This window comes from Abrus precatorius, unplaced genomic scaffold (assembly GCF_003935025.1).
Source record: "Abrus precatorius isolate BTA unplaced genomic scaffold, Abrus_2018 Scaffold2, whole genome shotgun sequence".
Taxonomy (NCBI): Eukaryota; Viridiplantae; Streptophyta; class Magnoliopsida; order Fabales; family Fabaceae; genus Abrus; species Abrus precatorius.
The window spans coordinates 9,729,302-9,745,564 of NW_020874362.1; the positions used below are offsets into that span (position 1 = coordinate 9,729,302).

Consider the following 16,263-nt stretch of genomic DNA (forward strand, 5'->3'; position numbering starts at 1 on the left):
ATACGAGGTAGAGTTGATGGAGGAGGGGGAGTAAGAGGTGGTGGGAGTGGTTAGGAATGTCATAGTTGGGGGGAAGGAAAATTAGAGTTGGAAGTAGCAATGATAATGCAAAATTAATAAGATTAATTCTTAACTTTGGGTGAAATGATATCGTTTTAGCGTTTATTTGTCATTTAACGGTAAAAGTTAATATTTTTTATCTATCAATTAATGTGAAAGATCTTACATTATAACATTTATTATGTGAGAGACTAACAAAGTAATTTAAATAAATAAGAGACTAATATGAATAAATACTATTATTTGAGAGATTAATTTATATTTACTCTTTTTTTAATACACAAACTCTATATATATATATATTGTAGAACACTTTTAAACATATATTTTTCAATGTTGAATCAACATTTTCTTAATCTTGTTTAGGTGAAATTTTTCATTTAAGTTTATCTATTTATTCAATATAGCTCTTTGATTAGATTTAATACCCTTACATGAAATTTAAAAGTGGACCTTTAAACTAATTAATTTAGTTAAATTTAAATGATGAATTTTAGAGGAGTTTAGTGGTCAAAATAAAGAGATAATAATAGTAGAAACATAAAAGAAGATGCAAGAGAATATTTAAATTATATTAAATGAATTCAAAAGTGAAAGTACTAGCAACATAAAGTGATATCTCAACAAGCTTAGGACTACATATACTCAATATTTCTTGTAATGTTGTGGCGTGTGCTAGGGACTGTATGAGCAATTGTGTTTGTAAGTGTTGTCTAACATATCTTCACCTCAATGCTTTTCCTTCTTGTATCTTTTTAATACTTCCTTCAACCTTTCTCTTTACTCTTTTTCATGCTTCTAAAGTTTTTTTTTTTTTACTTTGCCTAATAATTTTTTTAGGTAAAAGAATCTCCTTAAACAAGAATCTAAATTCCTACATATCGATTGCAAAATGGTGAAAATAACTACTAAAAGTAACTACTCAAAATGAAAATCATGACTTAAATATAGGGTATTCCCACAATTTGAAACCCATTAGACCTACATTTTGGGATGTGGGTTATGTGGTAATTGCTATTGGTTTGTTCTGGAAGTAACCATTTGATGTTATTATTTGTTTAGCTAAGTAAACTTGGCAAGTGCACTAATCATATTAAAGAATATAGAAAGATATTGTTCTCACAAAAATTGTCACTAAGTATAAACAATTGGTGTAGAGTAGAACAAAAAAAATAATTCAGTGAACATAATTTTATATTTAAATACTAATAAAAAAGAGTTTTATCAAAAGTGATTTAGAAATATTAATTTTTTGACATGATCTTGTTAGAGATTTTCCTCTTGAACCATATGGGAATTCAAATAAAACTAAAGAACCATTACGTCAGATTATCGAATATAGATATGAGATTATAGGAATACCTGAATCTATCAACATTAACCCAGGTTTGCAGCGGAATAGCCCTTTGGTGTAATGATCTTCGAGATTGCAGCAAAATAGCCTATTAGTGCAATGATCTTCCTCAGCCAAAGTTACCGGATTCCTTCACAGGACTTAATGTTTCTCTTGTGATGGAGGCATAGAGAGATGCATTGTTATTTTGGCATATTGGAGAAGATGACCAACTTTATGATTTTAAACCTATTAGGGTTCCCATCAACCCCTAACGGGTCAAATCCAGTCTCCACTTATTGAGCCCATATTCTTTTATTCATATTATTTTTAATTAGCAGTCTAAAGGCTATCTAAAATTAGATCACTTTTATTGAACCCAATAAAATATAAATAGATAATATAAATGCTATAAATAATATGTATTGCCCACATTAACTATTAGAAATAAAATTTCTTTATTGGAATGGAACTAATTGCATCTAGCAAGTATAAATTATCAATTAAAGAACCAGGACAAACAACATTTGAATTTTGACAAAGGCTAAATTTATTATTTCCAAATGAACAAGAAAAAACTAAATTTGTCCAAACTACAAATAGAAACCAAATTCTCCCTAAAAGATGGTACAACAAAAGTCTAAAATAAATCCAAATGAAATCCAATTTTTATCTACAATCTAAATGTTCCGATAGCCTCCATTGTAACTTTGTTGCCATCACTGACATAGATAAATCTTTCATTATCACTCGGCTGTCGGCTCCAAAGACAATTCTGCATGGATACACTAATGTGAATAGTAGCTCCAGAATCTACCCACCAAGTATCATGTGGTATAAAAGCTAAATTTACTTTAGAACAAACAAAAGAGAGAAAATTATCTTTCTTTACATGCCATGACGTACTTGGGACACTCTTTCTTCATGTGTCCAAGTTTCTTGCAAAAGAAACAGGTAGGATTTTTCTCTTCCTTTTTAGTTTTCTTTAGCTAAGAAGTCATTTCTATAGCATCCTTATAATTCTTTTTCTTCTTATTTTGAAAGCTTGAGGCCAAATGAGCACTTTCAGACTGTTCTCTCGGTTGCCTTTTCTCCTTATGTACACAGTGAGAAATTAATTCATTTAAGTTCCATTTATCTTTCTGAGTATTATAACTCACCTTGAACTGCCCAGATTGTGCAAGAAGGAAAATCAAAACTAAATGCACGAGTAAGTCATCAGACAACTCTAACTTTAGTGCTTTCAATTTTGATGCAAGATTAGACATTTTCATAATGTACCCCCTTATATTTCCTTTACCTTTGTATCTCATAGAAATAAACTTGGCAAGCAGGCTGCTTGCATCAGCCTTCTCATTACTGGTGAAATACTTCTCAACAACATCAAAAAAACCTTTAGCGCTCTTACTCTAAAAAATAGAGCCTCAAAAAACTTCTGGAACAAATCGCTCTATAATCATCCGGCACATTCGGTTTGAGCGTTCCCACTTTTCAACCTTATCCTCCTCCGGTTTCTCCGGAGTTGAAGTGGGTTTATCAACCCGAAGTGCCAAATCAAGATCCATGCAGCCAAGAATAATCTAGACTGCTTCCTTCCAGATCTTAAAATTTGTCCCATTAAGTATAGGGATACTATTAATTTGAGCAGACATGTTAGCAGCACTAGCAATAGCAACTGTAATATAATATAGTCACAATTAATTATATGCTCATGAAGAGTAAATAATAAATGGGAATTGAGCATAAAAAAATTATTATTATAGATCCAACAAGATACCAAACACTCCACCAACCCCAAATGACTTTGGGCATGAAAGTTGGTTCGTAAACAGTACTCTCACGCAACGATCAAATTTTGACAGTAAGTTTTGTAAGGTAAAATTTCATCTTTAGATAGAAGATCACCCACATGAATAAATAATTTTATAATTGTCACAAATTTACCGTCACAGGCATAAGAATATTTGGTCAAATTGTGTCTCACCTTTGGGTGAAAGCACAACCCACATGAATAACCTCATGCTAACATCCATGTAATTTTTAATTAAATCAATTTTTATAATAGTGACTGCTTTGGCAATATATTATATCAACTAATTTAATTAAAAAATTACTAAACAAATAATAAAAGAAAAGGGAGAGGATCTATAATTTGCTAAATGAAACATTACTCATTTAACAAGAATGTCTTGATAGGTATAAATTACATATGTACATGTTATATCATTTTGATTTTGTACATGTATAATTTTATGCAACAATATTATATATATATATATATATATATATATACATATATGTATTTTGCGTATATGATTGCAAAGACTGCCAAACATTATTAAAATAATAATAATAATAATAATAATAATAATAATCATGCAGCACATGTTATCACATATGTTACAAAGTATGCATAAGCAAATAGACATATATATATATATATATATATATATTATTATGCATTTGAACTTTAAACCCAAAATCGGATAAACCCAAAAAATTATTAGATTCCTTCCCAAGACTTGATGTTTCTCTTGTGATATGGGCACAGAGAGACGTATTGTTATTTTGACATATTAGAGACTATGACCAACTTTATGTTTTAAATCTATTTGAGCTCTTATCAACCTCTAACGTGTCAAATTCAATCTCCACTTATTGAGCCCATATTCTTTTATTCATATTATTTTTAATTAGTAGTCTAAAGGCTCTCCAAAATTAGATCACTTTTATTGAGTCCAATAAAATATAAATAACTAGTATAAATACTATAAATAATATGTATTGTTCACATTAACTATTAGAAATAAAATTTCTAGATATTTGTCAATTTTTTTTTAGTTATTGCTCTTGCGTCAATAGGATTAAACGAATCAACTGGCCCAATAATGTAGTAAAAAATGTAGTTAAAATTGCAATTGATCGACCATTCATTCTAAGGAGTAGTTGAATAATGTTATATCAACCATCAATCTCACTTTAGGACATAATTTTGACATAATAAGCCTCATGTTGATCATTTATTTCAACATTTATCTGCCCTTTGTCTTCGTGTCTAAATTTATGGTTAAGGCACTGGTATTTCAATCACTGTGTTGGTCAATTTTTTACTATATGATACCCAAAAAAAATTTAACTGATTAATGTGAATTTTATGCATTATTTTTTGTACTAATTAATAACACCATTCTTGTTGAAAATCCAGTCTTCGAACTTAATGATAGAGAAAAATGTTAAGTTTTTTAAGTGAATGGTTACATGCCAAATAAGCTTTTCTTAGTTATATGACCATTGACGCACTGATGTATAAGTAGTAATTTAATAATCAAGTGTAATGCTATCCTCATTGAAAAAAATTATATTTTATATGTTTCTTTTACATCATTTATCTTATTTTACATTAGTTTTTCTTTCTCCTCATATGCCTTTTCTTGTTATAAAAGGTGTTATGAAAAATTGTTATTAAAAAGCATTACTCAGTTTGTGTTACATATAAATTATTAAACAATGATGAAACAAGCATAATTGATGTCGAGATTCCAGGAAAAGAACAATATGAAACCTATGAAAATAGTTTTTTTTTCCTCGAGGTAATAAAATCAACTTAACTGAAAGTTAACTCTTATTTATTATTTCATTTAAGCTCTGTTGGTAAATTTAGTTACAAATTTATAATTTATATCTTGCAATCAGCAAATTAACTAAAAGCTTACTAACTAGTTGAACTAGAGTGTATGATAAAAATTATTTGTATAATTAGTTAAAATGTGTTAAATAACTAAAAATGAAGTGTTGAAGATTATTTTGTATAAGATATTTACAAAGTTAAAAGAAAAAATAAAAAACATTTTAAATTTTAATAAGTTAAATGATATTAACTACTATTGAATTTAATTTTAATGTATGGTTGATGTAAAGTGTTTTTACACTGTCAGCTAGTTAAAATATATCATACATATAAATATATAACTTTTATATTAATTATTACAAAAAATTAACTATTCCTTTTTATGTGATAATTTATGATTGAATAATAATGTAAAAAATATTTACATTATTAATATATTCAAATCGAATTCAAACCGTTTTATTAACTTGCTGACAAAAATACAATTAAATAATAAATTTATATTACTAAATACACTTGTAATATTTCTCTTATTTGAATTATTATACTTGTATCTCTTATTATATAATATTTTTACACTGACACACTTGTTTATTTAAGAAATTATACATATATTCTAAAGTCTATATATAGACCTCATATAAATCTTTCTTATAGATAATAAAATAAAATAAAAAGATAGGTACAATGCTCCTCCAGAAAAAGTAAAAATAAAAATATTCAAACACAGCTTTATAGTTTATTCTTCTTCTTCTCATCCAAGTGCAAGTTGGCTAACAGAATAGAGATAGAACCAAGTGACTAACAGAATCCACCCCAACCGTCCAAAGTTTGGGTCAATCTCAATCTATCTACCTACAAGAAAAGCATTTCTGATTAGATAAAGTTTCTTAGTGACATTCTCCATGTTAATTCTTTCTTTTGGTGACTCTGCTGAACAAGCAAGTCCTAAGGAAAACAGTTCAAGTAACCATTTCTTTACATCATCAGGATGCACCTGCCTCATCTTCTGTTTAACCATTGTTTTCTCTTTCTGCTGACACAGCTTTTTGTTTCAATTCTCTTTGGAGAAGGGCTGAGTCCACTATTTGTTGGAGTTTATCTTGCAAGGAAACTTTGACAAAATTATGGAGAGTGATACCGTTTATAAACATTTCATCTGTGGGTTTCCTTCTAGTTAGCATTTCCAGTATAAGGATTCCAAAGCTATATACATCACCTTGTGTTGAAACTTGACCTCCCATTCCATACTCTGAAATTATGAAATTTATTACAATCAATGTTGTCCAAGTTTGGATTAACAAAAGGAAAACTATCAAAATCATCGCTTCTAATTTAACGTACTTCTTTTAACACACTTTTATTATTATTATTATTAGTTGGAATTTATTCAGGCTCATCAAATGAGGTGGATCTCACTCCCTTATTTGATAAATCTCTCATAATTTTATGATTTTCAATAAATTTCATCTAATAATAATAATAAAGAGTGTGCTCAAAAAAATGTTTTAGAAATTGTATTACAAACATTGCTGAGGAATGTAATTAGAATTTACAAACCTGAAAAGAGAATCAACTATCAAACTGTACCTGGAGGAGCATATCCAACAGTTCCCTTGATTCCAATCGTGCTAGTTTGTAGATTAGAGACGCCATTGATGCTGGAGAGAAGTCTTGCTAGTCCAAAATCACTTGCATGGGCAACCATGTCAATGTCAAGAAGGACATTGTTTGGCTTTAAATCACAGTGAACAGTTGGCTGCTTACATCCATAGTGAAGATGGTGTAATGCAGAAGCAACATCTATGAGAATGTTTAGTCTTTGAAGAAGGTCCAAACATGGTTGATCGGAAATTTCTATCTCAGAATGCAACCATTTCTCTAAGCTTCCATTTTCCATGTACTCAAAAACTAGAGCTTTGAATTCATTTCCATTGTAATCCATGCTGGAGCAGCAAGTTAGAATCTTAACCAGATTTCTGTGGCGGATATTTCTGAGTGCATTACATTCAGCAATGAAACTCTTGTTAGCTCCTTTCTTTTGAAGGTTCAGGACCTTTACCGCAATAGCTCTCTCTTCTGACTCAATATTTCCTTTATATACAAAGCCAAAAGCACCATATCCTATCAATTTATTGGGAGAGAATCCATTTGTTGCTTGATAGAGTGTTTGGTATGAGACCTTGGCAAGATGGTCTATAGTTGTTTGTAAACTAGATGTTCTCCTGTATATGTTTTTCTTCCAAAAGAAAGCAACAAAAGATGATAACAATAGGAGAAAAACCACCACAGAAGTTATTATTACTATTTCCTTCCAAGCCTCTTTTTTTTTGTGTCATAGTTTTGGAAGGGCACGATGGTAGATGTAGCTGTGTGATGTCCCCACAAAGGCCACTGTTGCCTTTTACTGATACTGCGGTTGCATTTCTAAAGACACCTTCTTTTGGTACTTCACCATTCAAACTGTTAAAAGAAATATTTATGCACTGAAGAACAGACATACCCTCTAGACCTTCTGGAATTGATCCAGACAAGTTATTTTGTGACAAGTCTAAATACTGAAGGCCTCTCAATGAAGCCACGGTTGAAGGTATGGCTCCTTGGAAGGAATTCCCTTGTAAGTTAAGGAATTCCAAGCTTATGCACTGTCCAATTGTGGAAGGAATTTCACCAGAGAGAGCATTTTTTGAAAAGTCCAACTTGTTGATGTTTTTCAGGTTGCCAACTTCAAGGGGTAAGCTTCCATTCAGTGAGTTATGGGATAAGTTCAGTAATAATGACAAGGAGGGAAGACTAATGACCTGCAAAGGAATAGTTCCAGTAATGTTGTTATGTGAAAGGTCGAAGTACTGTAAATTTTGGCAATTCCCAATACTAGGAGGAATGCTTCCTTGCAGCATGTTATTTGCTAAGTCAAGATGAAACAACTCACTAAGGTTGCCAATGGAATTTGGAATTTCTCCTGAAAGTTTGTTTGCATTCAAAGTCAGACATCGCATCTTTTGGAACTTCCCAAATGAAGCTGGAATGGGCCCTGTGAGAAGGTTAAACTTCAAGTCAAAGCCAATCAAGTTCATGAGATTTCCTAATCCTGCAGGAATAGTCCCAATAATCTGATTGCCACCAATATAAAACTGGCTTAGTTGACTTGATAAGTTGGCCGCAGAGTTTGGCAAAGAACCACCAAAGTTGTTTAGATTTAAATCTAACACTTGCAATTTGGTGCAATTTGTCAAAGATGTCAAGAAATCCAAATCATTAGATGAGTTACTCCCTAGATGATTGCGTTTCATGACAATAGAGCGAACCTCTTGGAGATTTCCTATGCCAGTTGGAACTTGTCCCACAAAGTTATTCCAGGGGATGTTAAATAACAGCATTGCATTGGAGATAGAAGCTGGGATAGGACCCGAGATCTCATTCAAACCAATGCCAAATTGTTGAAGTTTAGGCAGTGTGATGAACATGTTGGCAGGTAGAGAACCATTAAATTGGTTGAGTCCAGCTGAGAAAAAGGTGAGAGATGTAATATTAAAGAGTGTAGAAGGAAGCATGCCAGATAGTTTGTTGGATACAATTGAGATATGTTTCAAGTTTTTCAATTGGCCAATCTCTTCTGGTACAATACCAACCAAGTTATTGCCCCCCAAAGAGAGAGCACTAAGAGATGAAAGATTCCCTAAAGATGCAGGGATTTTGCCAACAAGTTTGTTTCCTGATAAACTCAAGCTTTTGAGTTGAGAGCAACTAGACAAGTTGGTTGGAATTTGACCACTTAATGTGTTATAGGTGAGGTATACCATATGCAGGCTCAACAAACGACCAATTTCATGTGGGATTTGACCATAGAAGCTGTTGTTTTGAAGGTTGAAATACCTCAAAAAAGTGAGGTTGCCAATCTCAGGTGGTGTCAACCCACGTAAGGCATAGCCTTGTAGGTTCAAAGCAGTGACCCTTTGATGTTTAAGGCTGCATGTGACTCGATGCCAATTGCAAAAGTGAGTTGAACTATTCCATGAAGCCAATACATCAAATGGTCATTTTCTACTGTTTCTTTGAATCTTAGCAATGACAATTGGTCTGTGTCATTTCCTAAGCCACTAGCAGTGTTCCTAGGTTGCAAACATAGTAACGTGGCAGAAAAGAGGAGAACCACATGAAAGCATGTGATGATTGCACAAGAGAAGGATGAAGAGGAATTCATTTAGTTGGAATTTTGGAGAATCACTAGCAAATGAAATGTGTACGGTGCAAATGTGAGTTGTTCTAACCCTGCTATGCAAATGAGTCTATATATAATTGATGACTAGCTATGAGTTGGGGGTTAGTGACTTAATGTGTGTGTGAACATTCTGTTTGTGTGAACATTCTGTTTGCTTACGTCATAGTTTTCTGTGAACTTGTATGGAGCCTTCTTGAAGTTGACTTTGCTCTAAAATATTCCGTCTGTATTCTATAAAATTATATATGACATATACAAATGAATTTAAATGACAATCACATCTATCATAATGGTGTAAGTTAACGGACTATAATTTATTTTTTCATTCAACGAAAGATTCGAATGTTATTTCAATTAATTTTGTTTTATAATATTCAGAGCTACCAAGTAAGATACTTCTCCTATATAATGCACGGTAATGTTTAACATATTTTTAATATTAATATATCAACCTTATTCAATACATGTATTATGGGTTATAGACTATAAATTTACATTTAAAATATAATAATTAATGAAAATTTATATAAATCAACAAATAAAAATTAAAAAATTTAATTATTATTTAATTTATCAATTTATATCTTGTATTTATTTTAATTTATCATTTAGTTCATATAATTATTGATGTTATATTAATATTACAGTAGAGTTAATTTTATATATATTTATTGGTTCAAAATAATAAACCAATAAAGCAAATAAAATTAAGTTTTATTACAAATTTTTTGTAAAGATAAAAAATTTACAAACACAAGTTACTTCACTTTTTTTAAAAATCTATCAAATTAAGATGAATTAAAAGTTAAATTTATAAATATCTATTATTGTTATATTAACAAGTTATTTTCTTGCATTGATAAATTTTACAATATTAAATTTTATATGTATACAATTTTCAAGATAATGGTGTTGCATTTATTTTTTTTCAATACATTAACTTTAATTTAAATAAATCAAATATTTGGATAACAAATTTAGCTAGTATTACTTTTCCTTATTAGTTTTGTATGTTTATTGTGATTTTAAAAATATTTATTATAACTTTAAAAATATTTATTGAATATGAAATGTCTTTGCACAAATTAAATATGATTCTCACCAAAAATAAAAATAAAATATTTAATGTTTTTAATAATTTTATAAAAATATATAAATGAAAAAATATAGTTAATACTCAAATAATAATCTAAAACAATATGCTAAAAATTATTTATAAAATTATATAAATAAAAATTGTTACTTATAATTTAGTACTTATTAATAATACAAGTAAAAATTAGATAAATATGCAACTTAATTTAATAATAAATTATTATATTTTATTTAATAATAATAATTCATTCTAAATATTTAATATTATACAAATTTAATTCTTCTTCGTCTATTTTTTTTAAGCAATTTTATTTATCTAAAAAAATGTTACATAAAACATTTTTAATGGATTATTATAGGATCATCCTATAAAAACTGAGTTAAAATAGTTTTTTATTTTATTTTATTTTGTAATATATTTTACTTAAAATAATTAAGATAAAATTTTGAAAGATATTTTAAAATATCTATTTACAGTAATAAACCATTTTTCTTTATTCTCTCGCAGTAAATATCTGCAATTGAGTAATAAATTATCAAATCCCTTTATTCTCTTTATTTCGGTAGCTCCTAAAGGTTTATCTTCCTCTGAATCTTTTCTTTAAAGATTGATTCTAAATTTACTAATTATCACATAATGCTCTATTCAATCTCAGCGTATATCAAATTAATTAGGTAATTTTAGCCAAGTGAGACTGATAATCACCTATCCAAAACCTCCCAAGTCCAACGCTCAAGCATGCACAATAAATTCAATTTTAGCGATTTAAAATTATAAAATTCTCAATTCAATCCTTAACTTCACTAAAAGTCTTTCATCTTAACCATTTTCATTTCACTTTCATCCTCCTTTTACACCCCAAAAGACTAACCATACATTATATCACCAGATGCGAATGACATTTTTGTAAAATTAAAGACAACTGTAAGAATTTTATCAAGTTAGGGACTACATAAAATGATAAACACTTATGAGGACTAAATTGGGCTTTACTCCTTTTTTTCTCTATCTCTTCTTTAACTTCGGTGAAGGCAAAGAGAAGCATGTCAATTTATTTCTACCATGGATTTTGTGTTTTATTCGGATATCAGAGTAAATAATCATTGACAACAATGTAATACAGTAGAAAAGGACTGCACTTCTGATATTCACAACAGAAAAGACCAATGACACAGGGTGCTTCAAAGCAGATATTAATCAACAACTAGCTACTCAAGTTTTCTGTTGGCAATGAATCAGATATGCATATGTCACCCCGACAAAGTGGGCAAACCCTGCGCATAATATAAAGAAGTTAGATACATTCGAAGCCTCTCTAGAGCAAGTGGTGTTGAGTTACATGTTATGTAAATAACATAAAATCACAAGACTCATGCAGAGAACATAACATGGTACATTAGGCATATATTGCACAAACTAAAGACTAATTTCATTCACCATTAGGGCTCTTTAAAAGTTGTAATATGAATAGGTAAAAATTAACCCCAAATTTATCATTTAAATCTCCAATCCCCTTTGAATATTTAAATATATGTTATATCCATCACCACATATAAAGTTTTATAAAGACTAGCACAGGTAGAAGTGTCAAAAGAAAATAGGGAACATGCCCATCAGATGGTAACAACATTTATTTCACACCATGGTTTGCTAATCTTCAATTTTAACGAGCTTAAAGTTATGCAAATATCTAGTATCTTCCAGCATTACATTCCATTATTAGAGTGCTTCTTGCACACACGACAAAAAGTGATCAGTGATCACTAATCTATACTCCTGTTCCACCCAAAGATAGGCGCAAAAATCACAGATATGCAGAGACACAATACACCAGTAAAATGACATGAATCATGATTACAAGGAAAAATAGGAAAGTTTGTATAAATTCAGTTTTAATTTGACAAAATAAATAGCAAGAAGAACTCAAACCCCTACTACTTTCTCATACCTGTGAATCTCCTTCAGCCACTTGTCTATACAACTTCTATGAAATTCATGATGACAAGGCAGTACTCGTACACTGTCTCCATTTTCATACTCCACAAGGCATATATAGCATCTGTGAAATTATGGGATTAAGCAAATAGTAAAATACCACTATTAAAATTTAATAAGTGAAACACGGTAAAAGTGATGACAAGTAATACCCACTAGGCATGAAAAGGGCAGGTACAATTTTAAAATACCAATTAATATTTTCATGTTGTTACATAAAAAATTTTAATGCGCAAAAAGGCATACTGTAATCAAAACCAGTTGACAACAAACACGAGAGTTTGCATTCTTCTTCAGCTTGTTTATTTTTCCAGATAAATTGTTAGATTATAATCAGAATATTAACATTCATGGTCGAATATATAATCAAATATATTTATGTTTATTAAATTAGAGAAATTAGTTATTAATCAGGCTTTTTTATTGCATTTATTTTCTTATATTGTGACCAATATGTGATTTGGTCGCCCAATAATTCTTTGCAGCAATCAAATCCCTCTATTTTTCTAATTGCACTATCAAGTCCCTCTGTTAGCCATCATTCAATTACTGAAAAAAGTTAGTAAGGCAGCCCAGGAAAGAAATATTTGGCACGACACGTCACTGAATACTGCATTTAAATTTTAACGGACCTGGCAGTGTCCTTAAACCTTTTAAATCTTATACATATAACTAGATTAAATATAAAATTGAAGTATTTAAATATACTAAAATGACATTTTAATATATTAAAGTCAAAATTGGGTCCATTCAGATGTTTTATTCAATAGTCCCATGCCACGTATGTAAATTGTTAGTCATGTCCATACTCTATAACTTTTTGGTTATTGGAGAAGTCCATTAAAGGCATTTGATAAACTGAATACCAAGTGGTGGTAAACTTGAATTCTTACTGTGCAGCATCTTCTTGATGCTTATGCAACTTCTCATATAATTTGACTGGCAAGGACTCCACAACATCATTAGGGGCAGGAACAGATCCAATAGAAGATACAGAAGGGCGGGAAGATAAAACAACAGATTGCTGGTGAATTTCATCCAGAACCTAATTAAAATATGCATAAAAGATTCAAGTTGTTTGAACATATTATATTATTAATGTTCATCAGAATAATTAACAAACCAACACATTAAAATTACCTCAAATAAGGCTTCTGCAAGCATAACAATTCTTGATATGCTAGCTCTAGCAGTGGTATCATCATTTGAATTAGTGTCACGATTACTGATTCGACATGTACAACGACCATTTCTATGTTGACCAGACAAGATACATGATCTGTCATGTCCAGAAAGATTTTCAAACCGACTACCCAACCTCTGAAGTGCACGAACCTAAATAATTTTACAAGCAAATGTAAATCTGAGTAACTGAGTAAAGTCCAGCATATGGAGGAAAAGTTGTGTAAAAATATTTTTATAGAACTAACCGGAAGTCTTAGTATTTTGTTCATCTTGATTCTTGTATGAATATCACAGTTTAACTATGACAACATCATTACTTTGCAACAATTATTGGCCTACAAGCATCACATTTTGATCATTCCTTTCTTAAAACATAAAGGGCCAAACATTTTGATTTTTAGTATATTACTATATTATTAAATCATCAGTAGTTACTCAAAGCTCAGAAAATCCACAAACCTGGGACCGTATTCTTCTTCTCCGCTCAAGGAAATTGGACCTTTGTTCAAGTAGATCCTGATACCTCCCTTCTCTCAAGCGTGAAGTCTCAATGCCATATTCTTGGTTGCTAAACATGGAGTTAGGCATACTAGATGAAGGATATTCTAATGTAGAAGAATTAACAACACTAAGATCAGATGGTGACACTCTTGAATCTCCCTCTGCTGCTTGCCTTCTAGTGTCCTGACTAGCATCTCTTATTTCTCTCTCTTGTTGGAGAGGGCAAAAAGTGAGGTCAGGTAATGTTGATCGACGAAGAACTCTGTCACGAAGTCTTCCAACACTTAAAGTTCGGCTAAAATGAATATTCCGTTCAACTGGTTCTTGTGCTCCATTCCGTCGGTCAATATGTCTTGTCTCAACATTTGCTGTCTCTGTTTGATTTCTTGAAGAAAATAAGTTCACATCCTGCCTTTCTCGTGTACCTACTCCACCTGTGCTATTGTTCAGCAAGTTGCCAGGCAAACCTGATGCCGGGGAAGTTGACCTTAAATTATTTGCAGCGCCTTCAAGACACTGTGTAGGTATTTTATTTGCAAAAGATTCAGGAAGCAAGTCACTGCATTGTCGTGTATCATTTCTGTCAATCAAATTTCCTGAAGGCCTTGCATGTATATTTTGCCCATCTTCATTGTCAAATATTGAGAGATTTGCAGAAGAAACAAGACAAGGCGTTGACAACCCCAAACTGCTGGCTCTGCTAAGTCTGAAGCTTACATTACCAGGAATGAGGCTAAATTGAGAAAGGAAATTACTTGTAGGGTTCAAGGAATGAGTTGAAGAAGCATGAACAGAGCTGCTACCAGTTCCGGATGAAGTGTTGCGGATGCTTGTTTCACCCCACTCATCAAGGTCAGTGTTAGAGGGTATACAAGTCATATCCCTGGCTTTAACCTTTCTAAAAGACTCAGCTTTCACCTCATCTGACTCTCTTTCACCGCCATCACCCGCATATTTAATATCACTGCTATTTATTTTAATCTGATTACAAACCTACAGCACGAGTTAGAAACTATAGTCAGATAGTTAGCAACAAAAAACTCTGACCAAATCAACCAAAACGTTAGCAATACAAGATTCTAATGCATTTTCGAGAAAAAAAGATTGAAGAAAAAGCATTCCAATCATTCTCCCGGCCCAGAATATTTAAAAAAAAGTGCTGATTAGTGATTAGAAACTAGATAATGAGACGTACAGAGCAATAGAAGAAAAAACTTTTGATAAATCAGAATTTTGAATACAGGATCAATTTAAAAGTTGTTGACTTCTGGCGGAAAATAGGTGCTATGTTGTAAAGATAAGTTTATTACATTGTAATATACTCCATAAAGAATCAACTAATGAAGCACCTTTCTACAGCAAAATACAAGTAAGGAAATACCCATGAAAGAGGGTAAAAGACAAAGGCTGAACTCAACTAAAACCAAGAAAAAAAAATTCTTGTAATTTATTTGCAAACAAGAACTGATACTCAAGATAATATATTTGCACACAGTAACTTTGCAAAAAATTAAAAAGCGAGTTACCTGGTCCTCACTGTCACTGTCGTGAGATCCAGAAGTTGTTCCAAGACAATAAGACTGAAAACCTCTAAGGCCCTTGGATCGACCTTTCCTAAAACGCCCCGAAGAAGAGGATGTTGTGGATGAACCGCAAGAGGAAGTGGCTTTGCTACCAGTGGATCCCATCACCCCCAACAATGCCCCAACACTTTTCCAATGACCGAATACACCGAAAAACAAAACCCACAATTCAAAATGCCTTCTTTTCTTAAGATCCCGAGATGGGTCAGATCTAGACAGAGGCAAAACTACCCTCGCAGTGCTATGTAGCACTGCATTGCATTGTTGTTAGGACTGAAGAGAAAATGGGTCGCAGAAAATGAAAGGATAAAGGTTGCATTTTTAGGTGGTGATGGAAGTAGCTGAGTGAATGAGACAAAGCAACTCATTTGTTGCAGCAGAGGGAGAGAGAGAACGAGCCTTTTTTTCTAAGCAAGTGTATTAAAGAGAGCGAAAGAACAGTGGCATTTTTCTCTGCCACGATTTTGGATTCAAATTTGTTTTGTCCGTACGCCATTGCTTTTGCTTGCAGGGTGTCTATTGTAATTACAATACAATAAAATTGTGACGGGTCATGTGACCCAAGTCCTAGCAAATTTTCATCCCCAACTGGGTTTGGTCTTAAGTCAAGGTCCATCATGGGGCCCAATTATTGGCTGATGGGTTTGCAACTTAACTGTC

General features: G+C 31.5%; 1 protein-coding gene and 1 pseudogene across 1 annotated transcript; both read right to left on the reverse strand.

Moving 5' to 3' along the window:
• Positions 1–5,868: 5,868 nt before the first annotated feature.
• LOC113859423 lies at positions 5,869–9,225 on the reverse strand (annotated as a pseudogene).
• Positions 9,226–11,395: 2,170 nt separating this feature from the next.
• LOC113858571 lies at positions 11,396–15,979 on the reverse strand. Its single transcript, XM_027491267.1, has 6 exons — positions 15,547–15,979; positions 13,979–15,013; positions 13,475–13,669; positions 13,228–13,379; positions 12,288–12,398; positions 11,396–11,613 (listed from the first exon to the last, which is right to left on the reverse strand). Exons 1-6 carry the CDS (start codon positions 15,706–15,708, stop codon positions 11,544–11,546), a joined length of 1,725 nt encoding a protein of 574 aa, XP_027347068.1. The 5' UTR covers positions 15,709–15,979; the 3' UTR covers positions 11,396–11,543.
• Between the last annotated feature and the right edge of the window lie 284 nt (positions 15,980–16,263).